The sequence below is a fragment of the Verticillium dahliae genome, genomic scaffold (genome assembly GCF_000150675.1).
Source record: "Verticillium dahliae VdLs.17 supercont1.16 genomic scaffold, whole genome shotgun sequence".
Classification (NCBI taxonomy): Eukaryota; Fungi; Ascomycota; class Sordariomycetes; order Glomerellales; family Plectosphaerellaceae; genus Verticillium; species Verticillium dahliae.
The window spans coordinates 437,535-459,023 of record NW_009276935.1 but is presented as its reverse complement, the minus strand read 5'-3'; the positions used below and the strand labels follow the sequence as shown (position 1 = coordinate 459,023).

The 21,489-nt window shown below is 53.9% G+C and overlaps 6 protein-coding genes across 6 annotated transcripts in view; 2 read left to right on the top strand and 4 right to left on the bottom strand.

The window, feature by feature from the left end:
- Positions 1 to 447, top strand: part of VDAG_07333 (uncharacterized protein) — a gene marked incomplete at both ends in the record, with an annotated part of 1,690 nt that extends 1,243 nt beyond the window's left edge. The window contains one exon of the mRNA XM_009656238.1: positions 275 to 447. Within this exon, the coding sequence (XP_009654533.1) occupies positions 275 to 447 (173 nt within the window). The remainder of the gene's footprint in view (positions 1 to 274) is intronic.
- A 1,051-nt stretch (positions 448 to 1,498) lies between these two features.
- On the bottom strand, positions 1,499 to 2,539 carry VDAG_07332 (uncharacterized protein; the record flags this gene model as incomplete). Its single annotated transcript, XM_009656237.1, has 2 exons — positions 1,499 to 2,202; positions 2,272 to 2,539. The coding sequence occupies 2 exons, from the start codon at positions 2,537 to 2,539 to the stop codon at positions 1,499 to 1,501; spliced, it is 972 nt and encodes a 323-aa protein (XP_009654532.1).
- An 8,183-nt stretch (positions 2,540 to 10,722) lies between these two features.
- On the bottom strand, positions 10,723 to 12,116 carry VDAG_07331 (uncharacterized protein). Its single transcript, XM_009656236.1, has 3 exons — positions 12,058 to 12,116; positions 11,785 to 11,990; positions 10,723 to 11,732 (listed from the first exon to the last, which is right to left on the bottom strand). Exons 2-3 carry the CDS (start codon positions 11,903 to 11,905, stop codon positions 11,371 to 11,373), a joined length of 483 nt encoding a protein of 160 aa, XP_009654531.1. The 5' UTR covers positions 11,906 to 11,990; positions 12,058 to 12,116; the 3' UTR covers positions 10,723 to 11,370.
- Positions 12,117 to 15,435: 3,319 nt separating this feature from the next.
- On the bottom strand, positions 15,436 to 15,789 carry VDAG_07330 (uncharacterized protein; the record flags this gene model as incomplete). Its single annotated transcript, XM_009656235.1, has 1 exon — positions 15,436 to 15,789. The coding sequence occupies one exon, from the start codon at positions 15,787 to 15,789 to the stop codon at positions 15,436 to 15,438; it is 354 nt and encodes a 117-aa protein (XP_009654530.1).
- Positions 15,790 to 16,662: 873 nt separating this feature from the next.
- VDAG_07329 (salicylate hydroxylase) lies at positions 16,663 to 18,112 on the bottom strand (the record flags this gene model as incomplete). Its single annotated transcript, XM_009656234.1, has 4 exons — positions 16,663 to 17,155; positions 17,211 to 17,339; positions 17,390 to 17,919; positions 17,984 to 18,112. 4 exons carry the CDS (start codon positions 18,110 to 18,112, stop codon positions 16,663 to 16,665), a joined length of 1,281 nt encoding a protein of 426 aa, XP_009654529.1.
- A 1,873-nt stretch (positions 18,113 to 19,985) lies between these two features.
- Positions 19,986 to 21,165, top strand: VDAG_07328 (uncharacterized protein; the record flags this gene model as incomplete). Its single annotated transcript, XM_009656233.1, has 4 exons — positions 19,986 to 20,108; positions 20,159 to 20,229; positions 20,305 to 20,401; positions 20,449 to 21,165. The coding sequence occupies 4 exons, from the start codon at positions 19,986 to 19,988 to the stop codon at positions 21,163 to 21,165; spliced, it is 1,008 nt and encodes a 335-aa protein (XP_009654528.1).
- Positions 21,166 to 21,489: the final 324 nt, after the last annotated feature.

Below are 21,489 nucleotides of genomic sequence, written 5' to 3'. Positions count from 1 at the left end.
GGGTTCGCGGCGGCCGTCGGCGGCGGCGAGCCCCTGGCGCTGCTGGTCGTCATGCACTGGGGCGTGCTGCTGCACAGGATGGGGCTGCGGTGCTGGTGGGCGGCCGGCGTCGGGGCGTGTCTCGTGGCCGAGCTGTCTGAGGCGCTGCCTGAGACGGAGCTGGCGTTTCTGCCGGCGGCGCAAGAGGGCGTGGCGTGGGCGCGGGGCGAGGTCGGGGCTGGATGTCTGGGGGGCCTGGGATCCTGCGATGAGTGCTGGTATTGGGTTGTCGTAGGGGTTGTGGGTTTGGCTGTGGATGTGAGCGAGCAGGCGAATGACAATGAGGTACGATCACGAAGGACGCGAGGACAAGATGGCATCAAGATGGTTATTTTTTGGGCTCAACTACCTATTTTGGTATATCGTGGACGGGCGGGCGTTTGGTTGCCGCGTGCAAGGCGTCGCTAGATTGGCGCAATGCCTGATAGAGACAGGAAATACAGGGCGCGAAACGCCGCTGCGTATTGTCCTCCTTGGCGGCATTCGATTGGCAGGATGTGTCTGTATTGCCGGCATTCCTCAATCCGAGTGGCACGCACAGCCGTGACGGCATGTGGCACGACAATGCCCGTCCCCAGGTCAGGGATTTGCCGAGTCTGATGGGTGCCGCTGAAGACTGCCGCGTCGCCCGGTCGCCGCTCATGATTGGGGCGGAGCATTGGGAATGCTGACTCGGGCACGATGGGAATGAGGACCCAGTAGCCAAACCTTGTGCCATGAACCTTATGCGAAAGATGTTGCAACGTGTGCATTGTTTGTTTCGGTTGATGCCCAATAGCGAGGAACGGCACTCTCGTAAGGCATGGTTCGGACAATGCTCGCCCCGAACAACAGCTGAGCTGGGCATGTCGTCTGTCAACACAAGGGAGACGCCGGTTCTTGGGCCGGTTCTTGGGCCGGTTCTTGGGCCGGTTCTTGGGCCGTGTGATAATGCTGGTAGTGAATAGAGTATCGCATCGTCGGTGGCGGGAAGCATGACATCTGAACGCTGTGCATCTCGCCCAGGTCTGGCCGTCAGGCCGATCGGGACTTAAACTTTTCTTCTTTGGAGGCGAGACCTCTATTTCCAAGTGGTTTCGCTGGCGACATGATAGTCGACGCATTTCTTCGCACCAAAAGACATTTCAAACCCGTCAAGGTACGAGTTCCCGCCCATGTCTTTTCGGAAAGGAGACCTCTCCTCGATGCCGTCGTGTAGTAGTACAGGCGTTAGGAAACGAGCTGTATCCAAGTTCGGGGGGAAAGCAGGCTGAATCGGAAATTACAAGGCTTGTGATGTTTGTTGTTGTTGTTGTTGTTGTTGTGTAAAGAAATAGGGTCCCATACACCCATAATGCCCGGGAAAGGAAAAAGTCGTAAAACACGCTGCCGTCTATACTCCGCAAAACACCAAATCCGCACCACCATACCGTGCCGAGCGCCAGTGCAACCAAAGAGGCAGCGACCGCAAAAAGGCCACCTACGCCTCGTCGAATCGTAACATTTCATCGTAAAAGGCCCAGTTGGGCGGCGGGCGGATGGGGTTGATAAAGGCCTTGAAGATGAGATCAGGGCGGTCCTGGCGGGCGTAGCGCGTGACGGCGCGGGTGACGAGGCGCCACAGGTCCTGGATGGGCTCGTCCTTCTTGCCCCAGTGGTGGGAGACGTAGATGCCGAGGCACTTGCGGTCGCCGCAGTGGTGGGCGCCGTTGGCGTCCATGCAGGCGATGGCGCGCAGGTCGTCCGTCTTGTTCCAGGCGTAGCGCAGGTGGTGGCCGAAGGCGGCCTGCTCGTGGGCCCAGTCGTGGGCCCAGCGCTTGCAGTCGGGGAACTGGCGGCCGGCGGGGCAGTCGTCCCACTGGCGGAAGAGCTCCTGGGTGCGCTCGCCCTGCTGGGCGACGATGAAGCCCGTGTTCCAGAGCACCCAGCCCTTGGGGTCCTGGTTCGTGGGCGAGTTGGGGTCCTCGGCCATGGCGACGAGCGTCTTGGGGTGGACGTTCCAGTAGTTGAGCATCCACTCGAGGGGCACGTCGGGCTGGTTGAAGAGGGCGTCGGCGTCGGCGAAGACGACAAACTTGTACTTGAGCAGGGCCTCCTTGATGGCCGGCACCTTGACCCACGTCTGGTGGCGGTCGGCGAGCTCCGAGGCGTGGATGAACTTGTAGTCGTAGCCGTGGATCCGAGCTGGGACGGTCAGAAAGATCAAGAAAGATCCTCAAGTCATATCCTCAAGTCATTGACTCGGCAACATACCGTAGATGTAGTGGTTCAGCATGCCGGCAAAGCGCGGCGTCAGCTGGTCGTCCTCGAACAGGGCGCGAAAGTCGCTCTGGACGCGGCCCTTGGAGCGCATCTGCTCGAGCGGGCGCGTGTCGACGTCGAGGATGAGCACGTCCTTGCCGAGGGGCGCGGTCCAGTGGCGCTTGGCCTTGGCGGGCATGACGTACGGCGTGCCGCGGTCGCCCCAGAGCCAGGCCGTGAAGTTGTCGGCGTGGATGTCGAGGGCGAGCGGGCGCCACATGTCGGCGATGGCGTCGGCGAGGCCCTCGATCTGGCGGACGGGGATCTTGTACTCCTTGCCTAACCTGGAGAGCTGTCAGAAGAGGCACGGTATGGCAAAGCGAGGGCGGAGGCAGCGGAGATTGACAATACCGTGGATGTGACGAGGTCAGGTTCCAGGGCGCCGAGGACTGCAGCAGGACGTAGACGAAGGCGAGGACGGCGCCGAAGATGACGGAGATGGTGGCGGGCCTTTGCAGGCCGCGCACACGCATCTGGTGGTACATGGAGGCCGGGGACGCGAGGCCCATGATGGATGATGGGAGGTGATGGCGAGCAATGGAGCAATGTGGGTGACAAGTCGCAGTGGCAGATGGTGAAGTAGGTCAAAGGCCAGATGCAACGGCGGATGAATGGAGAAGCCAGAATCAGATCGCAGAGAGAGAGGGGAAAAATAAAAGTGAAGCCAAAAACGTTGAGGGCCGTGAGAGGGACGCCGTAACGTACCTGCCTACCTTACATGTACCTTGGTACCTACCTTAAGGTACCTACCTTGAGGTACCTAAGGTACCTAAGGAAGGGACCTAGGTACCTATGAGGACCATGTACATGTGAATGTACTGTAGGTACCTACGCGAGCTAGCCCAACTCAAAAAAGAGAACGAGGCCAATGATCGAGGAGGCCACACAGGGAGCAACACAACCCGTCCGCGTCCACGTCCAGGCGGCCAGCTCTTGGCCGGCGCCCAGCTGCATCCAGAAATAGGTCGACAGCGAGGCTAACGATATAGGGGGGGTCGAGCATTCCAAAGCACGCTGGAAAAGGGGAGCACCCGTTCCCAGAAACCACCACACAACAGGCCCCCCTTGGCCCCTCCCGTTCTGAGCGCTAGCCCGATAACAGCATTTTTTTTCGCAGCTGGAAACACGATCTACGGCTGCATGGTACATAGGACATGGTACGGACGTAGGGTCTGCTGGCGAGAGCATGGGTCGCTGGCGAAAGCATGGGTCATCGGCCAATCGGCGAGACGCCAGCGCCAGGAGGATGGGATGTGGCCTGCATATGTCACGTTGAATCTGGTGTGCTAAGCTTTCGGGCTGGCGTCTTGGGCCGCTCGCCCCCCCCCCCCCCTTCGACCCTTCGACACGCCGACCTTTACTCGATCAGGGGGAGGGGGGCCACCTTCACTCGATCAGGGGCCAAGGGGCCGAACTCCGTGGCTAGCCCCTCGGCGAGTGGAGTGGGGGTATCGTGGCGGGCGGGTGGCATCGGGATCGTGAGGCTGGTCAGCGCAGCGCAAGGCGATGATGGCCAAGGCTGGCGGGCAGCCACAGAGTGAGGGGATTCGCACCATGGCGATGCACCTCAAAATGAATGCCATGGAAAACAGAAAAAGGGGGAGAGCAACAAACATGGGCGCCTGCAATGGTGCCCAAAAAGGCCAAACTTTACCGTAGGACGAAACGAGTTGGAGCTAGGGGACCGCGAGAGTTAGAGGTAGGGACCGAAAGAGTTAGAGGTAGGGACCGAAATAGTTAGAGGTAGGGACCGAAGGAGTTAGAGGTAGGGACCGAAAGAGTTAGAGTTAGGGGAGCGAAAAGGAAAATCTCGTACAGGGTGGATCCATTGTTGGCCAATTCTACGCTGCCTGCCTACAGCACCATGTAATCTGATGCCTCGGGCTCTCCTCTGGCCTCTCTCCTGGCCTCTCTCCTGGCCTCTCTCCTGGCCTCCCTCTCCAGTGTCTTGCTCGTCATGCCGTCTGGCCGTCGGGTGAAGCCACAGGGAGTCTGCGTCGCGCTCTGACCCCATGTCCATCTTGTCTCTGCTACTCTGCTACTCTGCTCTCTGCTCCTCTCCCCCTCTCCTCCTCTCCTCCCAGCGCCTGCGCAACACACAAATCTCTGCGACCGTCCGGAAATGCCGCTGCCTACCTACCTACCTCGGTACCTTACCTTAGGTAGGTACCTTGGGTATTCTTCGCGACCCGCGCCACGCACCGAATTTCCATTCGACTGCGCTGCTTTCTGCTCACCCAACGTGCCGGACCCCCGACAAGTTGGCCCCGTCTTCTCTCTCGCCTCACGCGTTTCGTCGATCTCGACCCCCTGAGCCGCCGCTCGGCATGGCGCGCTTTTGGCCTGTGGCGTCGCGCGGTTCATGCAGCCACACGGCAGATTTCGCTTCCACGAGCAATTTCCTGACGACCAATCCATGGGTGAGTCCGTGTCTCCATGTGTCGCAGGCATACATGTACTGTACGTTGGGATCATGCCTGGAAAACACGCCGACGAGCCCTATACGAGCTCTCTTATTAGGAGACACGACGAGTCGCGGCCCCGGGGCCCAGAGCATGCAAGGGGAACGGCAAACACGACCCCGCGATGCGGCCGTCCACAGGGACCACCAGATAAGGGAGGGACCTGACAGCAATGCTTGTTCCGTCGCGTGTGGAGCCGCTGGGATCTCGCTCTCTCCCTTGCGTCCTCTTCCTTTTCCTGTGCAGCCCCGGGTCAGTCGTGGACATGGCCTAGATGTACTTGGTGCCTGCGGAAAGTTTCGCACCCTGGTTAGGTATCTAGGCCCCTATAATAATCCCTATAAGTAGGGAAGGTATAAAATCTATAATTTTCGTGACTTCTATCTTTTCCTAACTTCCCCTCCTTTATACCCCCCCCCCTTACTACCGTATTTCACTCCGTACCTTCTATAAAATAGGTATTTAATACGTAACTATAAACGACCGTATAGCTATCGACGCCCTTATCCGGTATTCTAGCTTATCTTATTAGGAGATTTCCTCCTATACCTACTAGAGCCTTAACTAGATTAAATGAATCGGCTAATTAGGGCCTACGATTTCTTCCCGATTAGGACGACCCCCTCTTTTAAACGAAACGGACGTTATATACTTTATAGAATTTATTATTTTAAACGAAGAAAGTAAGTACGTAACCTACCGGGAACTCGTATAATAGGTCTTTAACGGTAATTACGGTATTATAATAATTCGTTTAACCCTTAGGCGCCTTAGATACTATAGATATATAGCTATTAAAAAGCCGCCCCTAAATAAGGCGAATTAGCGTAAACGGCTAGAATAGGCCTAACTATATATTAATTAGACCGTTAACGATTAGCGGTAGGTATTATAGTGTAACAAGCACGGGTCGAACAACCGGCCGCAGACAAACCCCACGTCAGAAGATCCAGGGTCACTGATAAGATAAGGCTTGCCAAGGCTAGGTCACGTGACAGGATCACCAGGAAACAGTGATCCAGGACCAAGGATCACTATTATGCTTGGATCACCGTGAGCCGTGATCCAACATAAGAGGATCACGATATAACAGTGAGCCATCCAACATGAGCTCACCACCTAACACAACAAGGACAGGATGGCAGGTATATAAGGACGGACATTCTGGACTTGTAGATACATTCCTTCTCACGACAGTGATCAATCTAAGTCTTACCTTGTATTCATTGTAACGAGTGCGCAACGCCTTACGACACCACATCGTCTCAGAGTCACAACCTAAGCTTCTGCAAACAGCAACCCCAACCCTCTGACAGTGTTCCCCCTTCGGAAGCTGCCAGGTCGTAACATTTTGATCACTCTTGTTCAGTAGGTTTACCTTGTGACACTGAGCAATACTTACCACAGGAACAATGTCCACCAACAGCGTCGGAAACAGCGCCAGCAACTTGGCCGCTATGATCCAGGAGCTCCGTTCGGAGAACGAACAGCTCCGAGCCTCAATGCAACAACTTCAAGGCGGAACGAGCATGAAGGCTCTTCCCCCTCAGTCATTCGACGGCAACCCTAGGGCACTTCAATCTTTCATCACCCAGGTACGCCAGTACCACAAAGCCAATGAGGGCCAACTCAAGTACTGGGGCGAGAAGGTCGCCAACGCCTCCTCTTACCTCAAAGGGGACGCCTTGCACTGGTTCGAACCCTTCATTAGGGACTATTCCACCCACACCAAGAAAGAAGATATGAAGCAGGCCACCCAGGACATCTACGCAGGTATGAACGCATTCGAAGAAGCCATTAAAGGAGCGTTTGGGGACGTGGACGAGGAACGACAAAACGAAAGAAAAATCCTTCAGCTCAAACAGACGGGGCCAGCCACTAAATACGCCACGGAGTTTCGACTCTTAGCCAGTCGACTCGATTGGACAGAGTCCGCTCTCATGGCCCGTTTCTACGAAGGACTCAAAGACGCCGTCAAGGACGACCTCATTCGGGAGGATAGACCCGAAACCCTCACCGAGTACATCGCCATGGCCGTCAAAATCGACGATCGCCAGTACGAACGCAGAATAGAAAAGGGACGAAAGCCCGCTATAGGACCATGGAACCCTCGCATTCCCCACCATCGATCCAATCAAGGACGCAAGTACCAGCACGACAAACCCCGCGTCAGCACGGCTTGGGGACAGACCACCCATGCAGGACCCATGGAGCTCGACAATACCAGACATGGCAAACCGAAGGATCTCAAGGACATGAAATGCTACAACTGCGGCAAAAACGGGCATATGGCTCGAGAATGCCGGCAACCTAAGAAGCCCTGGAAACCCGTAAACGAACGACAGCTCAACCATACTCAACACCAGGACCATGCCAAAACTAACTGGACCTTCTGTTACCAGGACGATTGCCTGACCCACAAAGACAGTAAGGAACAGAATGGATGGTTCCCCAGGGCACCTACGGAACAAAGAACCCTGGCCATGATGGTCACCACCAGGAAGGAAAGACGAATTCAGAAATGGGCCCAGCAAGTAACGCCGGAGACCCAGGAAATCGATACAGACGAAGAAAGAGCCTACGAACATGCTCACCCAGAACCACAATCAGCTCCCCACGTAGGACTGATGAACGACACAGAATGGGATGAATACACACGAGCCAGCGAAGAAGAATCTCCGCTCGGACAGACCCAACCCCACATGCCTATGCAGGCATACGAAGTTAGCAGCGCCAGCGAGGACTATGACCCCCTGGTACCATGGAACGAACTCATCTACTACGGGACCAAACCATGGAAGGCCAGCACCCGAAAGCGAGAAAGCACCAAAGAAAACGTACGACTCATGGTAGGAGACCACCCGGCACTTCACCACGCCCACGAACAACACTACCAGTTGTTCTGGCCCGAATGCGTCTACGACGACTGTGAATACCACTTCAAGGAGAAGGCCGCACACCGGTTTCTCCCGCGCAACCACTGGATCGAGCCACGAGTGAAGGTAGAGTTCGAACAGGAGAGTCGCAAATGGATCCTACACATGGACGAATACAGTCAGGGTCGGCTCACGTTCCGACCAGACCCCGCTTATCACGACAAATGCTACCAAGACAACGCCAGATGGGAGGACTGCGATAATGACGCGTGCATGAAGCACTACATCGCCAAAGCCAGAGATTGGAGACTCCATCGCATGAAGGACGTCAGGGAGCCACTCTTCCGCGTCCACTACAAGAGCGACGAGAGGAACGACAACTCGGACGGACCATCCATGACATGGCCACCCACTACGCCACCCTCTTCGGGAAAAGGCAAGCGTCGGTCGAACAGGGACAACGACCGACGAAGGAAGTAAGAGCAATCTGCTCAGCCGAACGAACCCACGGCACAAACCACCTCTACGTACGAATAAACGTAGGAGGAAGATGGGCGAGCGCGCTATTAGACAGCGGCGCCCAGGGCAACTACATGAGCCCCGAATATATCAACAAGAACCACATCAGCTGGAAATATAAGGAGGAACCCTATCAGCTCAGCACGGTGGAGGGACAAGCGGTCTCGTACGGAGGAGGAATCGTGAATACGGAGACTGCGCCCCTCCAGGTATTCATTTCTCGCCGACCCGGCCACATAACCTTCGACATCACCAACATGGGAGGAAAACAAATCATCCTAGGCATCCCATGGCTCAGAGAATGGAACCCTCAGATTGACTGGACAGCTGGCCGCGTCCAGTGGAGTACGTCAGCCCCTGAGGAAAGACCCACGAGCGGTCTCTCAAGCGACCTCCAACTAGCCCTCACGAATAGGGACAACTCAGAGGAGACAACCCCGGAGGAGCTCACAACAGAACAGCAAGAAAGACTGCAGAACGTACCCAAGGAATACTGGAAGTACGAAAAGATCTTCAGGGAAGAAGTCGACACGGTGCTACCTAAGCACACACACTACGACCACGAAATCCCAATCAAGGAAGGGGAGAGCCCCCGATTTAACAAGATCTACGGATTAAACCCTCGACAGATGGATACTCTCGACGAGTATCTCAAGGAGAACCTCAGAAAAGGATACATCCGACCATCGACATCCCCAGCAGGATACCCGATTCTCTTTGTGCCAAAGAAGAATGGCAAGGAAAGACTATGCGTCGACTACAGACAGTTGAACGACATTACCATCAAGAACTGCTACCCATTGCCTCTGATATCAGAACTCAGGGACGCATTAGCAGGAGCCAATTGGTTCACAGCGCTCGATCTCAAAGGAGCATACAACCTCATCCGCATCAAGGATGGAGAAGAATGGAAAACAGCATTCCGAACACGACGAGGACACTACGAGTATTTGGTCATGCCATTCGGATTGACCAACGCCCCCGCAACCTTCCAAAACATGATCAACGATGTACTGCGAGAATTCCTGGACGTCTTCGTGGTAGTGTACCTCGATGACATTCTGATTTTCTCGAAGACGATGGAAGAGCACAAGGGACACGTCCACCAGGTCCTCACACGACTACACCAGCACGAACTGTTAGTAGAACCAGAAAAAGCCAAGTTCCACACACAGGAAGTAGATTTCCTAGGGTATACGATCACCCCAGGAGAAATCAGGATGGAAAAATCCAAAGTAGCAGCCATCAGGGAATGGCCTACACCAAAAAACGTCAAGGACGTCAGAGCATTCCTCGGTTTCGTCAACTTCTATCGACGATTCCTAAAAGGATACAGCAAGACCGCCAACCCTTTGACAAACCTCACGGTCAAGGAAATAGAGTTCGCGTGGAACGAACCCCAAGAAAAAGCATTTCGCCAAATCATCGACGCCGTCCTCAGCGAGCCAGTCCTCCGGATGATAGACCCCGAAAAACCCATGGAAGTCGAGACAGATGCCTCCGACTTCGCCATTGGAGGACAGTTAGGCCAAAGGGACGACCAAGGACGCCTGCACCCAGTAGCGTTCTTCTCGAAGAAGCTACACGGACCAGAGCTCAACTATCAGATACACGACAAAGAACTCATGGCAATCATCGAAGCCTTCAAAGAATGGAGAACGTATCTCTCCGGAGCACGACACGAAGTCAAGGTCTACACTGACCACAAGAATCTTGCACACTTCACAACGAACAAAGACCTCAACAAACGACAGATTAGATGGGCGGAATTCCTCTCGGAATTCAACTTCACCATCATCTACCGCAAAGGATCTGAGAATGGCAGGGCAGATATCTTGAGCAGACGCTCAGACCACGAACAAACCACACCCCCAAACAATAACGCAATCCTCGCAAGCGACAAAGAAGGAAATCTAATCCCGTACCACCGAACGCTGGCAGTCACCACTCGCGTGACACCCGCCAGGCCACCTACGGAAGCATTGGAACTAATTCGACAAGTCCACGAAGCCAAGGCCCACGGGCACCAAGGAGTAGCGAAGACCTTCGCTCGACTTAAGAAACACCATAACTTCAAAGGAACCAGACAGGACGTCACAACAGTCATCCGCAACTGCAACCTCTGCAAAAAGAGCAAGGCAGAAAGGCACAGGCCTTATGGAGAACTCAAAGCACTACCAGTACCAACCGCAGCCTGGGAGTCAGTCTCACTGGACTTCATCACCAGCCTGCCACCATCGAAGGAACCCTTAACTGGGACCTCTTACGACAACATCCTAGTAGTCGTCGACCGACTCACCAAGTACTCCTACTTTCTCCCCGTATAAAGCCACCAGGAACGGCAGAAGACCTCGCCTATGTGTTCCTCAGGAACATTGTGGGACAACACGGACTCCCAAAAAGAACTGGTGTCAGGATAGAAGACAAGCTCTTTCACCAGCAACTTTCTGGAAGTCACTCATCGCTCAACTTGGAGCCAAACATAAGCTATCCACGGCTTTTCACCCGCAGACAGACGGACAGACAGAAAGAACGAACCAGACTCTAGAGCAGTACCTTTCGGTGTTATATCAACTACCAACAAGATGACTGGGTCACATTACTACCCATCGCACAGTTCGCATACAACAGCTCACCAAGCGAGTCAACAAAGGAATCACCCTTCTATGCCAACTACGGGTACAACCCCACAGCTTACGCAGAACGACGCGAAGCGCCAGACACACCAAAAGCAATCCACATCGCGGACAACATCCGCAAGATTCAGGACCAAATTAAGCTCGACCTCGAGCTCGTACGTACCAGAATGACCACGTACGCCAACAAAACAAGGATGAAGGGACCATCCTTACAGGAGGGAGGTAGCGTCTACCTTATCCGCCGAAACATAAAAACCAAACGACCAAACGACAAACTGGACTTCAAAAAACTAGGACCTTTCAAAATTTTCAAGAAACTCTCGGATACCAACTACCACCTCTCATTGCCAGAGAACATGAAGATTCACCCCATCTTTCATATAGCACTTTTAGAACCAGCACCACCGAACGCACCACTTGCAACCAGCGTGGAAGTAGAAGACACAAACGAATACGAAGTCGAAAGAATCATCGACCACAGAACGAAGGACAACCAGGACGAGTACCTCATTAAGTGGAAGAACTACGGCCACGAAGAAAACACATGGGAACCAATCAGGAACTTGAACTGCCCGCAGCTGCTGAGGCAGTTTCACCAACACCAGACTCCTCCGGCAACTCCCCTAAACCCAAAGAGGGCCAGTCCGCGTCGGAAGTCACCCCCATAAACGCCAAATCACTCTCCACATAATACTCATGAGCATTGAGAGCAGGAAGCAAGCTATCCTCCTCGTCCAGCTCCTGGATACCCCGACGAAACGCCTCGTCACTACGCTCCTTCACCTTCTTCTTGATCTGCCGAATCCGCCGCAAGCGATTCACGGCGTGCGACAGATCCTCCTGCAATTTGGCCAGCGCTTCTTCCGCGGCCTCTTCGTCATCTTCCAATTTCTTTTCGGTTTTTGAAAGACGCTCAACTGAGCCACCATCAGCCACGATAACCTGACCAGCGGAAAACACGATACTCACGAGAAGACGACACCAAAACACCGTCGCACTGACGACCTCGCTTCACACACTCCCCGCACCGCGCAGACTTCTCCGACATACGACATTTCAAACCTTTCCGGAAGCACCAGGTACAAGGCATGTCCGCGTCAGAACCCTTCGACTCGATTGAAGACGCAAGGTTGACGCGCTCAACGGTTTTCTTCGATAGAGGTTTTCGAATGCGACTGGACATCGTGTCACGGTTAGTAAAAGAGGAGTTTGCGGACCAACCGAATCTGGGGCAGGACCTACTACTTATGGCCGTTGGGACATCGGCCTGAAGGAGGAGTATCATGTAACAAGCACGGGTCGAACAACCGGCCGCAGACAAACCCCACGTCAGAAGATCCAGGGTCACTGATAAGATAAGGCTTGCCAAGGCTAGGTCACGTGACAGGATCACCAGGAAACAGTGATCCAGGACCAAGGATCACTATTATGCTTGGATCACCGTGAGCCGTGATCCAACATAAGAGGATCACGATATAACAGTGAGCCATCCAACATGAGCTCACCACCTAACACAACAAGGACAGGATGGCAGGTATATAAGGACGGACATTCTGGACTTGTAGATACATTCCTTCTCACGACAGTGATCAATCTAAGTCTTACCTTGTATTCATTGTAACGAGTGCGCAACGCCTTACGACACCACATCGTCTCAGAGTCACAACCTAAGCTTCTGCAAACAGCAACCCCAACCCTCTGACAGTGTTCCCCCTTCGGAAGCTGCCAGGTCGTAACATATAGATTAACGAGACCTAAGTAACGGGTAGTAACTATAAGAAGGTCTAGGTAACGCGCTTACTTAATAAGACCCTCGAGGAGGCTTACTTAATCCCGTATTTCTAGAGGCGGTAGGGATAGATATTTTAAGGGTCCTTCTACGGTAAAATAAAAGGCGCTAGTCTCTTTTAAGATAAGAGGTAGGGCAGTATTACCGCTATAGCTTATTAGGAGAAAGTTTACCCCCTTATTATCTAGGCTTATAATACCTATAACCTCGAACTAGTTTACGATAATACTCCTTCCTACGTAAAGGGTAGGACTCCGGAGCTCCTATTAGCTATAGGCATATACGTTATAGCCTAGCTACCTTATTCGCTAGATCTTAACGTAATAGAGGCAATATAGAATTAGATAAAGGATTATCTATAGCGTAAGTACGGAACTATTAGGAAGGTGCCCCTTCCTAAATTAGAGCAGTAAGTATAGGAGGCGTAAGATGCAGTCCCTAATTAGCTATTAGAAAGTTTAGTAGGGTCGATGCTTAATCGGGTTAAGGCTATATTAGAGGCGCAGGGTTACACGAAGTACTAAGGGAAGTCACGAAATAGTGGGGCAGGTGCCTAGGACAATACAAGGGGGCGAAATTTATCGGATAGTATAGTACGTTCTGACCGATCCCCCTGACGTGAAGCTATTCCCAAAGAATAGCGCTGCAACGGAGCAGAGAGACGCGTACCCTACCTTAAATCGGGGAACCAGTGCTTCTATGCCACTCCACTGCAAAGAGGCAGTACCAGGCATCGTTCAAGTGTCGAAGCCTCTTTTAAGCATCAAAATGACACGCAACAATACGAGAGCCGACTCTAGTTGCACAGCAATGCCCATGTGAAGACGACGAGAAAGATGATGGCGGTGACCAGCGTGACGGCACGGCGATCCGTCCTCTTCAGCAGACCCCGCCGCAGCGCTCTTCAGTGAGGCAGCGCTCTTCAGTGAGGCAGCAGCCTGCGTGCCCTGTACGCTCGCTAGCCCCGGCCCGTCACAGTGCCCGCCACAGAGCATTGTCTCCGAGTGTATCTCTCCAGACTCGTCTCTCCAGACTCGTCTCTCCCGCCAAAATAATCTCCAGCCATGAAGCCGACGGCCTGCTATTGTCCAGCGCATCATGACCATTGATGCCCATCGCAGCTGCACTCAGCAGCCTATCGCCACGTCCTCGATGCTGCACAATCATTCCATCCCATTCCACGTCCTGAAGGCTACAAACACAGCAGCCTCCACCACCCTGAGCCCAACCCTGCAAATGTCTCACCCACATCCGACAAGCACCCCTCAAGGGCCAAAGCACAATCATGAACCCACCCTGTCCCCCGCGGCCAAGCTTCTCGGCAGTCGCGTTGCGCCTACTTGGCGCTGCCCGCCATGCGAATGCCTCTGGACGTGCTGTTTGACTCTGGCGGGCCTGGCGAGGGGATTTGTCTGATGGATGCACGGCGTTTTCGTGCGGACGCTTTGTCTCGTTGTGACTGCAGTGCCAACAACGGTGCAGGCAGGGCAGCCAGAAACGGGGGCCTTTGCTACGGGCTGTCGTGATGCTTCAGTTTGGGCCATGGTGCAAGACGAAGTGTTGCTACAGGTACACTCTTCAGGCTTCTGGCAAGGCTAACCATGGGACCGCCATTGCAGCATATTTCTCGAGGACTGGTCGGACTACCATCGACGGCTTTCGCACGTCGTCGAGAACCGGCGTTAACCCTGCGACTTCATGCTAATTTGGCAGTCCACCGACTTTGAACAGTGACGGCGAAACGTGCACAGTAACGACGCCAGCATCGACGATTCCATGCGCGCTCGCCGCTCCTTTCCAAACCCACGGCAGCCGAGCTCTGAGAAATGGCCTGCGGTATGCTAGAAACTCGACCGATCCCCATCATGACCTGGTGATCGACTACGACTGCGACCGAGTCATCACTCCGGGCCGCTCTACAACCCAGCAACCTGCTAACGCGGGCGGCATCCCGACTAGCTCGCCACCAGGCAATCTATCGAATAGCAAAATTCCCGTTCGCGAAGAAGCCGGCAGCATGGCGACGCCTTAAGAAGCCGAAGACGAGCATCCCCTGTGCCGTCAAGCATGGGAGCGTCTCCTCTCACGATGATGTTTTCCCACCATCTCATCTGGAGGATGTACGCGAAAGTAAGCTACCCGGCGACCTGGCGAGATATGCTGTCACGGAGTGTATACTGTGTTACGTTGCCGCCAACACGCGATATGAGATGCTTGCCACCAGGGCAAGGCACCCAGGGTGGTCAAGGAGGGCACATGACGTCGCCTCGGCTTTGAATATGGTGTGAGACGTGAAAAGAGTCTGGTGCTGGAGCGTGACGGATCTGGAGCGAGTCCCTCGTGCCTGCCATGTGCAGTTGACACGCTGCCGCTTGTAGGGTAGTATACTTTGCTCGCGTAGTCTTTGCTCTCCATGGCAAGGCGTCGGCAGTACTTGGACAACCGTACGCTGCCTGCGGAGGGCACAATCTGTGACGAGAACATGGTCCTGTGTGGGGATGGAAGGAAGATCTTGTGCATGAGTCTCCTTTCTGGCTGTCGGCCCCAACATTTGCCACTCGTCACTTGAATACTCGCAACACTTGCCAGAGAGGGGTTCCCAGCTGGATGTTTTCACGGTATGATGTATTCCATTAGGCTTACGCCTGTGGTCCAAAGATATCTTTTTGCTACCGACAAATGGCCTTCGTGAGGACGTCGCCATCATGTGTGTCCTCCTGAAAGCTATGTGGCATCCGGCTTATCGATCGATCCGAAATTGTGACCAAGGCCTTGCGTGATTCGCTGTCATGTCCACGTTCCTTGGTATCATCTCACCAGAGCTGTGTGCCTCACAGATCATGATCATCCAGGGCCCCACGTACCTTCTTGCGCAGCTTCTCAGCTCGGTCATCAGACACTGCTAGCTGCCTTTTCAAGGTTTCGCGGTCTCTGTCGGCACCGTCATGCTTCGTGTTGAGTCTTCGTATTTGTCCCTCGAGACTGGTAACTTTGACCTTGGACCTCTCCAACTCTCTCTTCGACTCCTCCAACTGCCTCTTGGACTCATTCAACTCGATCTCTTGCAGCTTGGAATTGGCTCGAATCTGGAACATTGGCTCTAGAGTAGTCGTATCGAAGCTCGTCCTGCGCTCGAATCCCAGACGATGAGCTTTGAAGAGCTCGCGAGTTTGACCTTTCCTCATTAGCAGGGGTCGATTCGCGATATAGGCTTTCCTAACGAAACGTACTTTAGCAAATGATCTTGACCTGGTTGTAAGTCTCGATGGACTTGTAAAGAAGTTCAAGAGAGTTCTGGCAGCTGTAATTTGCCCGCAGAAGACTTTGTTTGGAGTCTGGCTGCCGTGAGCCTTGATCAGAATAACTCTGTCGTAGTACTCCGAATTGCATCACTGCCTCAATCTCACACGGTGTGTAGTCCCGAATGTCTTCTGGGTCACCGCCCTCTAGCAAGCGAAGCAGGCGGGCTGTATTCCTGGCTCGCTCCGCGATCGATGGCGCTGCCTCGAATATGGATACCTGGTGTCCGGCCGCGTCGTCTTGGACTGAAAAGAAGTCGGCAGCTGCGGCGAAAACTCCGGTCAGAGAGTCGACAAACCGTTCCCTGCACCCCTGTAGATCCGAAGTGTCCTCGATCCAACCGCCCAGTCCATCTTGTATTTGCTTAGGTATGTGGAATATCTGTCTTGGCTTCTTGAAGTCGAAGCCGGGAAGAGCGGCCACGTTTTGCATCCAAGATGTCTGTTCAGAACGTGTCGGACAATAGATGAATTCGTTCTTCGAGTCTTTGCGTGCATGGAACGCTTCTCTATAGTCGGTTTTTGAGTTGCTTGAGACGTTTGAGCTCCATTCGGAGAGATAATCCATGGGTGGCATTCAGTCGAAATTTTGGCGTTGGTGAGTCTAGAGTGTGGATTGATGGGAAGGTACGAAGCAGAGCAAGGCGGGTTCTTAGAGCCTCAGCAATTGGGAAGGCAGTGAAATACGACTCAGCTTTTGGGAAGACATGTTACAAGTATATTTTGCCTCGCTTCAGCCATTGTTTGGAAAGAATATCATTACAGCCGAGACCCATTGGCTCGCACCTCCTTCTCCCATTGCAGGCTCGCGTCTGCCTTGGCATCATACCCGTACAGCCAGTCCTGGAACACCGTGTTGCCCATGAGATTCGGGCTGCTGGGATAGTCACCAGCCTGGAACACGCCGAGCCTCATTTTGAGAATCTCCTCCTCCCTCATGTGGATGAAAAACCTGTTCGTGAAGCTGCCCCTCTGAATCGCATGCGCACGACCGACTCTTGTCTTGTAGAAGAAGAGCAACAGCCGGTGAATGTCCTCCTTTGCGCTCACGTGAGACAGCGCGGATCCGAGCACGACGGCATCTTCAATCGCCATTGCTGCGCCTTGGGCAAGATACGGAAGCGTGGCGTGGGATGCGTCGCCGATGAGAAGCATTTTCCCCGAAGGATGCACCCAGTCCGTGATGGTAGGGAGATCTGTCAGACGCCACTTCTCGACCTCTTCAGGTAGGAAGGAAAGGAGCTTCTGTACCCTGTGGTCTGGTCAGCCGACAGCGCACATGAACTGGGGTTCAATGCTTGACTTACATAGGAGACCATCCTTTGTAGGCCTCCCTGACCTCCGAAGCAGTCGCAGGGGCCTTGTATCCCTTCATCTTGCGGTCGTCAGGGATGACCATCAGTAGATTGAACGTCTTCTCCTTTTGCATATTGTATCTGCGTGAAGATGAGCGATTGACAATGAAGACAGCTTTCAAAAAGCTCACCCGATAATGTGATGGTCGGGACCGAGGAACTGCTCAAAGTTGGGATCAGTGCTGAGCGACGCCAGCTCCGGATCACTGGTCAACCTCTCTCTCGGCACCACAACGCGGAAGCATGTGTCGCCCGTCTCGTGAGGCTCGATGTTCAGCCCCATCACCTTCCTGGCCAAGCTCTTGACTCCATCGGCAGCAATAATCAGATCGCCGCGAAGCGTCTCTCCAGACTCAAGGACGACTGTGGCCTCCTCGGGCTTGTAGTCAACCACGGTCTGTCCCTTGCGGATGACAGCGCCAGCTTTCGCGGCAGCCTTCACTAGGATGGAGTGATAATCTGGCCGGTAAATCTGCCAGTACGGAGCTCCATACACCTCGGGATGCCTTGACAGATCGGTAAAGCCCTGCGCCTCTGCTGTCTGCCAAGAACGATAGTTGATGCGAGATGGCCTGGACGACACGGCATCCATCTGGTCCCCGATGCCCCATCGGATCAACTCCCGCGAAGCATTTGGCGGTACTTGAACTCCAGCTCCAATCTACACATGGAAAAGTCAGCCTCTGGAAAAGATCACCCGGCATCTTCTGGCGGTAGTAGCTCACCTCGACAAAGTCTGCAGCCTGCTCGAGCACAGTCACCTTGTGCCCTACTTCTCGGAGAGCCAAGGCGGTGCCGAGGCCGCCTATCCCCGCACCGACAATGATCACGTCAAGCTGGCACTTCGCGGCCATGATGTCAAATGCGTGAAGGATTAAAGGCGGATGTTGTAATCGTGAGGCGGAACGTGAACCCAAGCGGACAGCAAGCCAACTTTTGGGTCTCACCTCCGCCACAAGGTCTACAAATATGCCTGAGAGGGCAAACACATCAGGCCACGCAACGGTGTCGTGCGAACGATTTCCAGAAAATGGAACCACCCGTCCGGATCATCCGCCCGTCGTACACCAGTGTGACCTTCGACGTCGTGTTTCATTCGAGTGGGAAATGCCGTGCGAGCCGGAATGTATAGAGCGAATGCTTCCGATTTCCGACGCCTTTCCGGCCCCTCACCACCTTCAACCCCAATTACCCCGCGCTTCGCACCCCGCGTCCATCTTCATCGATGCGCCCCACAGCCGCGTGATCCTGCATTGGTAGTCGGGGAGGATCGCGGCTAGTTCCTAAGCTGCTGATCTCGAGACACACTCGATTTAGAGAGGGGACTTGATCAGGTCTGTGTTGGTTCGTGTGTCGGTCCAGTCCATGGTACAAGAAGAGGAGAAAGAAATGGGTCTTGCTGGCAGTGTAACGCCACAGACACAATGAGTGTATTGTAGTGTAATCTTGATTATTGTATTAGAGTATTACGCTATGTTGAGCTTTGCAATTTCATCCCATGCATCTAGCCAAAACGAAACGCCTTCATCATCACACTCTATCCTGTCATCCCCGACGGCTTCGATGAGATATGGACTTGGGCAACGAAGCCTCTCGTCAGGCTTTGCATAGCCAACTAACCCGTTAAGAGTACGGGCAAGAACTTCCACTTGAGATAACAACGCTTGGGTTTTTTGTAGCGCCTCGTCCACCACGCGACCCTCGGCTGCATCTTTGCCTCTGGAAGCTGTAGGGGATTGCATGAAGTTCCAATGCCCCCTGCCTGACTTGCGCTCTTCATAGCAGGACGCGCTGGAACTGCATATACTCGACGCCGAACCACTATCCTCTCTGAAAGATGTGACAGATGAAGGCGTGTTGCCTGCTTGAGGGGAGTCTGTTGAATCTGACGGGGAGGCCTCAGAATTCGTTGAGTGTGGGTAGCCCGGTAAGTCGGAGCATGTCATTGGTGAGGACGGCAATGGTGGTGAGAATCTCATCTCTGACACGAAAGGCTGGAAACTGCCTTTTGATCTGCGTCTGACCCAGACTATCAACTACTATGCTCCTTCGACAGCGCACCCTAGAGGGAAAACTCACGACGATGTCAAGTGTTTCGGTATGACACATTTTTGCTCAAAGTGCTGACAGCTCAGACATGGTCCTCCCGGCTCTCCTTGTATGCACCTTGTTCTTCGCTGGGAACAGAAACTGCAAGCAGGGGCAGTACGGGGCCTCGAAGGTGGCGGCCGTCTCCTGGCCTTGCGGCGCGTCCTGGTAGTCGAGCGCCGAGACGATGCGGGGTCGATGTTGGAGTCGACATCCATGGCTATCTGCTCCTATTCTCCAAAAGGTGGCTCAGTCTGGTGATGAAGATGTCTGCCAGGGGTTTGCTGCCGCGGCGGAAATTCCGTCAAATGTTCAGGATATTTCACTGTTCAACAATGTAGAATAACTTGGCGATTCGACAATAGCATCGAATTTAGGCGCGTCAAAAGAATATGGTAAGATCGAATATTAAAACCGTACGGTCACTGTTCAATATAATCGATCATACCGTCGCTCGCTCCGGAGCCCCGTTCGGAACCCCGTTCCATGCCGTTTTGGGGTTCGCGTTGACTCCGAGCCACCGTACGGGACGCCGAACTATCGGCGGGATTTCCGCTTACTGCAATCTATATCACTCAAAACCTCCAGCTATAGTTCGCGCCAAATCATATCATGCCATTTCAGTAATCATTCGAGAATATGACACAAACAGAGAACACTCCAGCCCGGCGTCCGGCTTTTTCGGAGCTGCCGCTTCGAAAGGGGGATCCCTCCTATTCAGCATGGGGCTTCTGGGGGCTTGACGACCAGCTCGGTACCCTGGTGCGTATCTTGGGATGCCAGGTTGACTGTGGTGCTAATGATATGACCAGAACCTGATCACGCCTTCTGTCGTCAAGAATGCTAGCTCAGAGATAAAAGAAGGCCTGCGCTTTAGTCTCAAGTATGGTGATACGGGGTGGTGAACCTAGAATGTAGCACATGCAAAGGCGGCCATGCTAACTCTCGTTCTCGTTAGCTGGTCACTAAGTGAACCAAAGACACCAGGATTTCGCAGGCACGAGTTCGCATACGAGCATTCGATCGTAGGGCCTGGCAACGTACTGGATGATACCGTCAGTTGAGGACCTAGTCGCTAGTCGTCCAGACACCAATCTAACAGGACCCCCAGCTTAACTTCAACACGCAAAAGAGCACTCAATGGGACGGACTGCGACATTTCGCCTACCAAAAGGAGGGCCTATTCTACAATGGCATTACCAAGGACGACATGCTCAAGAGTCAGGAAGGATCTCTGGGAATCCACAACTGGCACACAAAGGGCGGCATCACCACGCGAGGTTTCTTGATCGACTACTGGGCCTATGCAGAGCTGGTTGGCCAGAAGTATGACCCGTCGACTCCGCATGCCATACAGTACGATGACATCGTTTCTTGTCTCGAATGGCAGCACGGACAGTCGCCAGGCGGCCTGGAGCCACAACCCGGCGACATTCTGATTATCCGCAGCGGCTTCACAGCACGATACGTCAACCTGAGTGCAGAGGAGGAGAAGAACGGGGGCGAGGCGTGGCCTCCAGCCTCTTGTGGTCTGCAGCAGGATCGTCGGCTGCTGCAGTGGCTGTGGGACAAAAAGTTCGCCGGTGTCGGCGGAGACGCCCCCGGGTGGGAAGCGTTCCCAATAGCGGAGGAGGCAGGGTTCACGTTTCACGAAGTCCTGCTTTCCGGCTGGGGCTGCCCGATTGCTGAGCTGCTGTATCTGGAGGACCTGGCCGCTTGGTGCCGTGAGAACAAGCGCTGGACGTTTTTCCTGTCATCGTGCCCCCTCAATGTACACGGAGGAGTGGCGAGTCCGGCCAACATGATTGCTCTAGTGTAGTTCCAATGTGTGCTTCAAGGCTGCCTTTTGTAGCAAAACTATTGTTATTCTCATAAAGTGTCCTGCATGTATCATTAAAGGTTTGATCCTAGTGCCTTGACGGCATATCTGTCCCACGCAACTGCAAATGCATCAACCCCAGAAACGGATAGCCCACCGATGCAAGCCTCTTCACCATCCCCGAAAGATATGTATGCCTTTTGCCGAGGGATCTCAATGCATGCCCCAATCCTCGCCGTGTCTTGTCCATGTGCATTCACCTGCGCTACGTACAGTGGCTGCAAGTCAAAATTATGGGGTTCGCTTGTCTTTTCGATTCTGCTG

Bases quoted from the DNA above. Each gene is read 5' to 3' on its own strand.
- VDAG_07331 (XM_009656236.1), bottom strand. From the start codon at position 11,905: ATGCCTTGTACCTGGTGCTTCCGGAAAGGTTTGAAATGTCGTATGTCG. The intron at 11,733-11,784 runs GTGAGTATCGTG...ATGGTGGCTCAG, and splicing joins TGTTTTGGTGTCGTCTTCTC to TTGAGCGTCTTTCAAAAACC.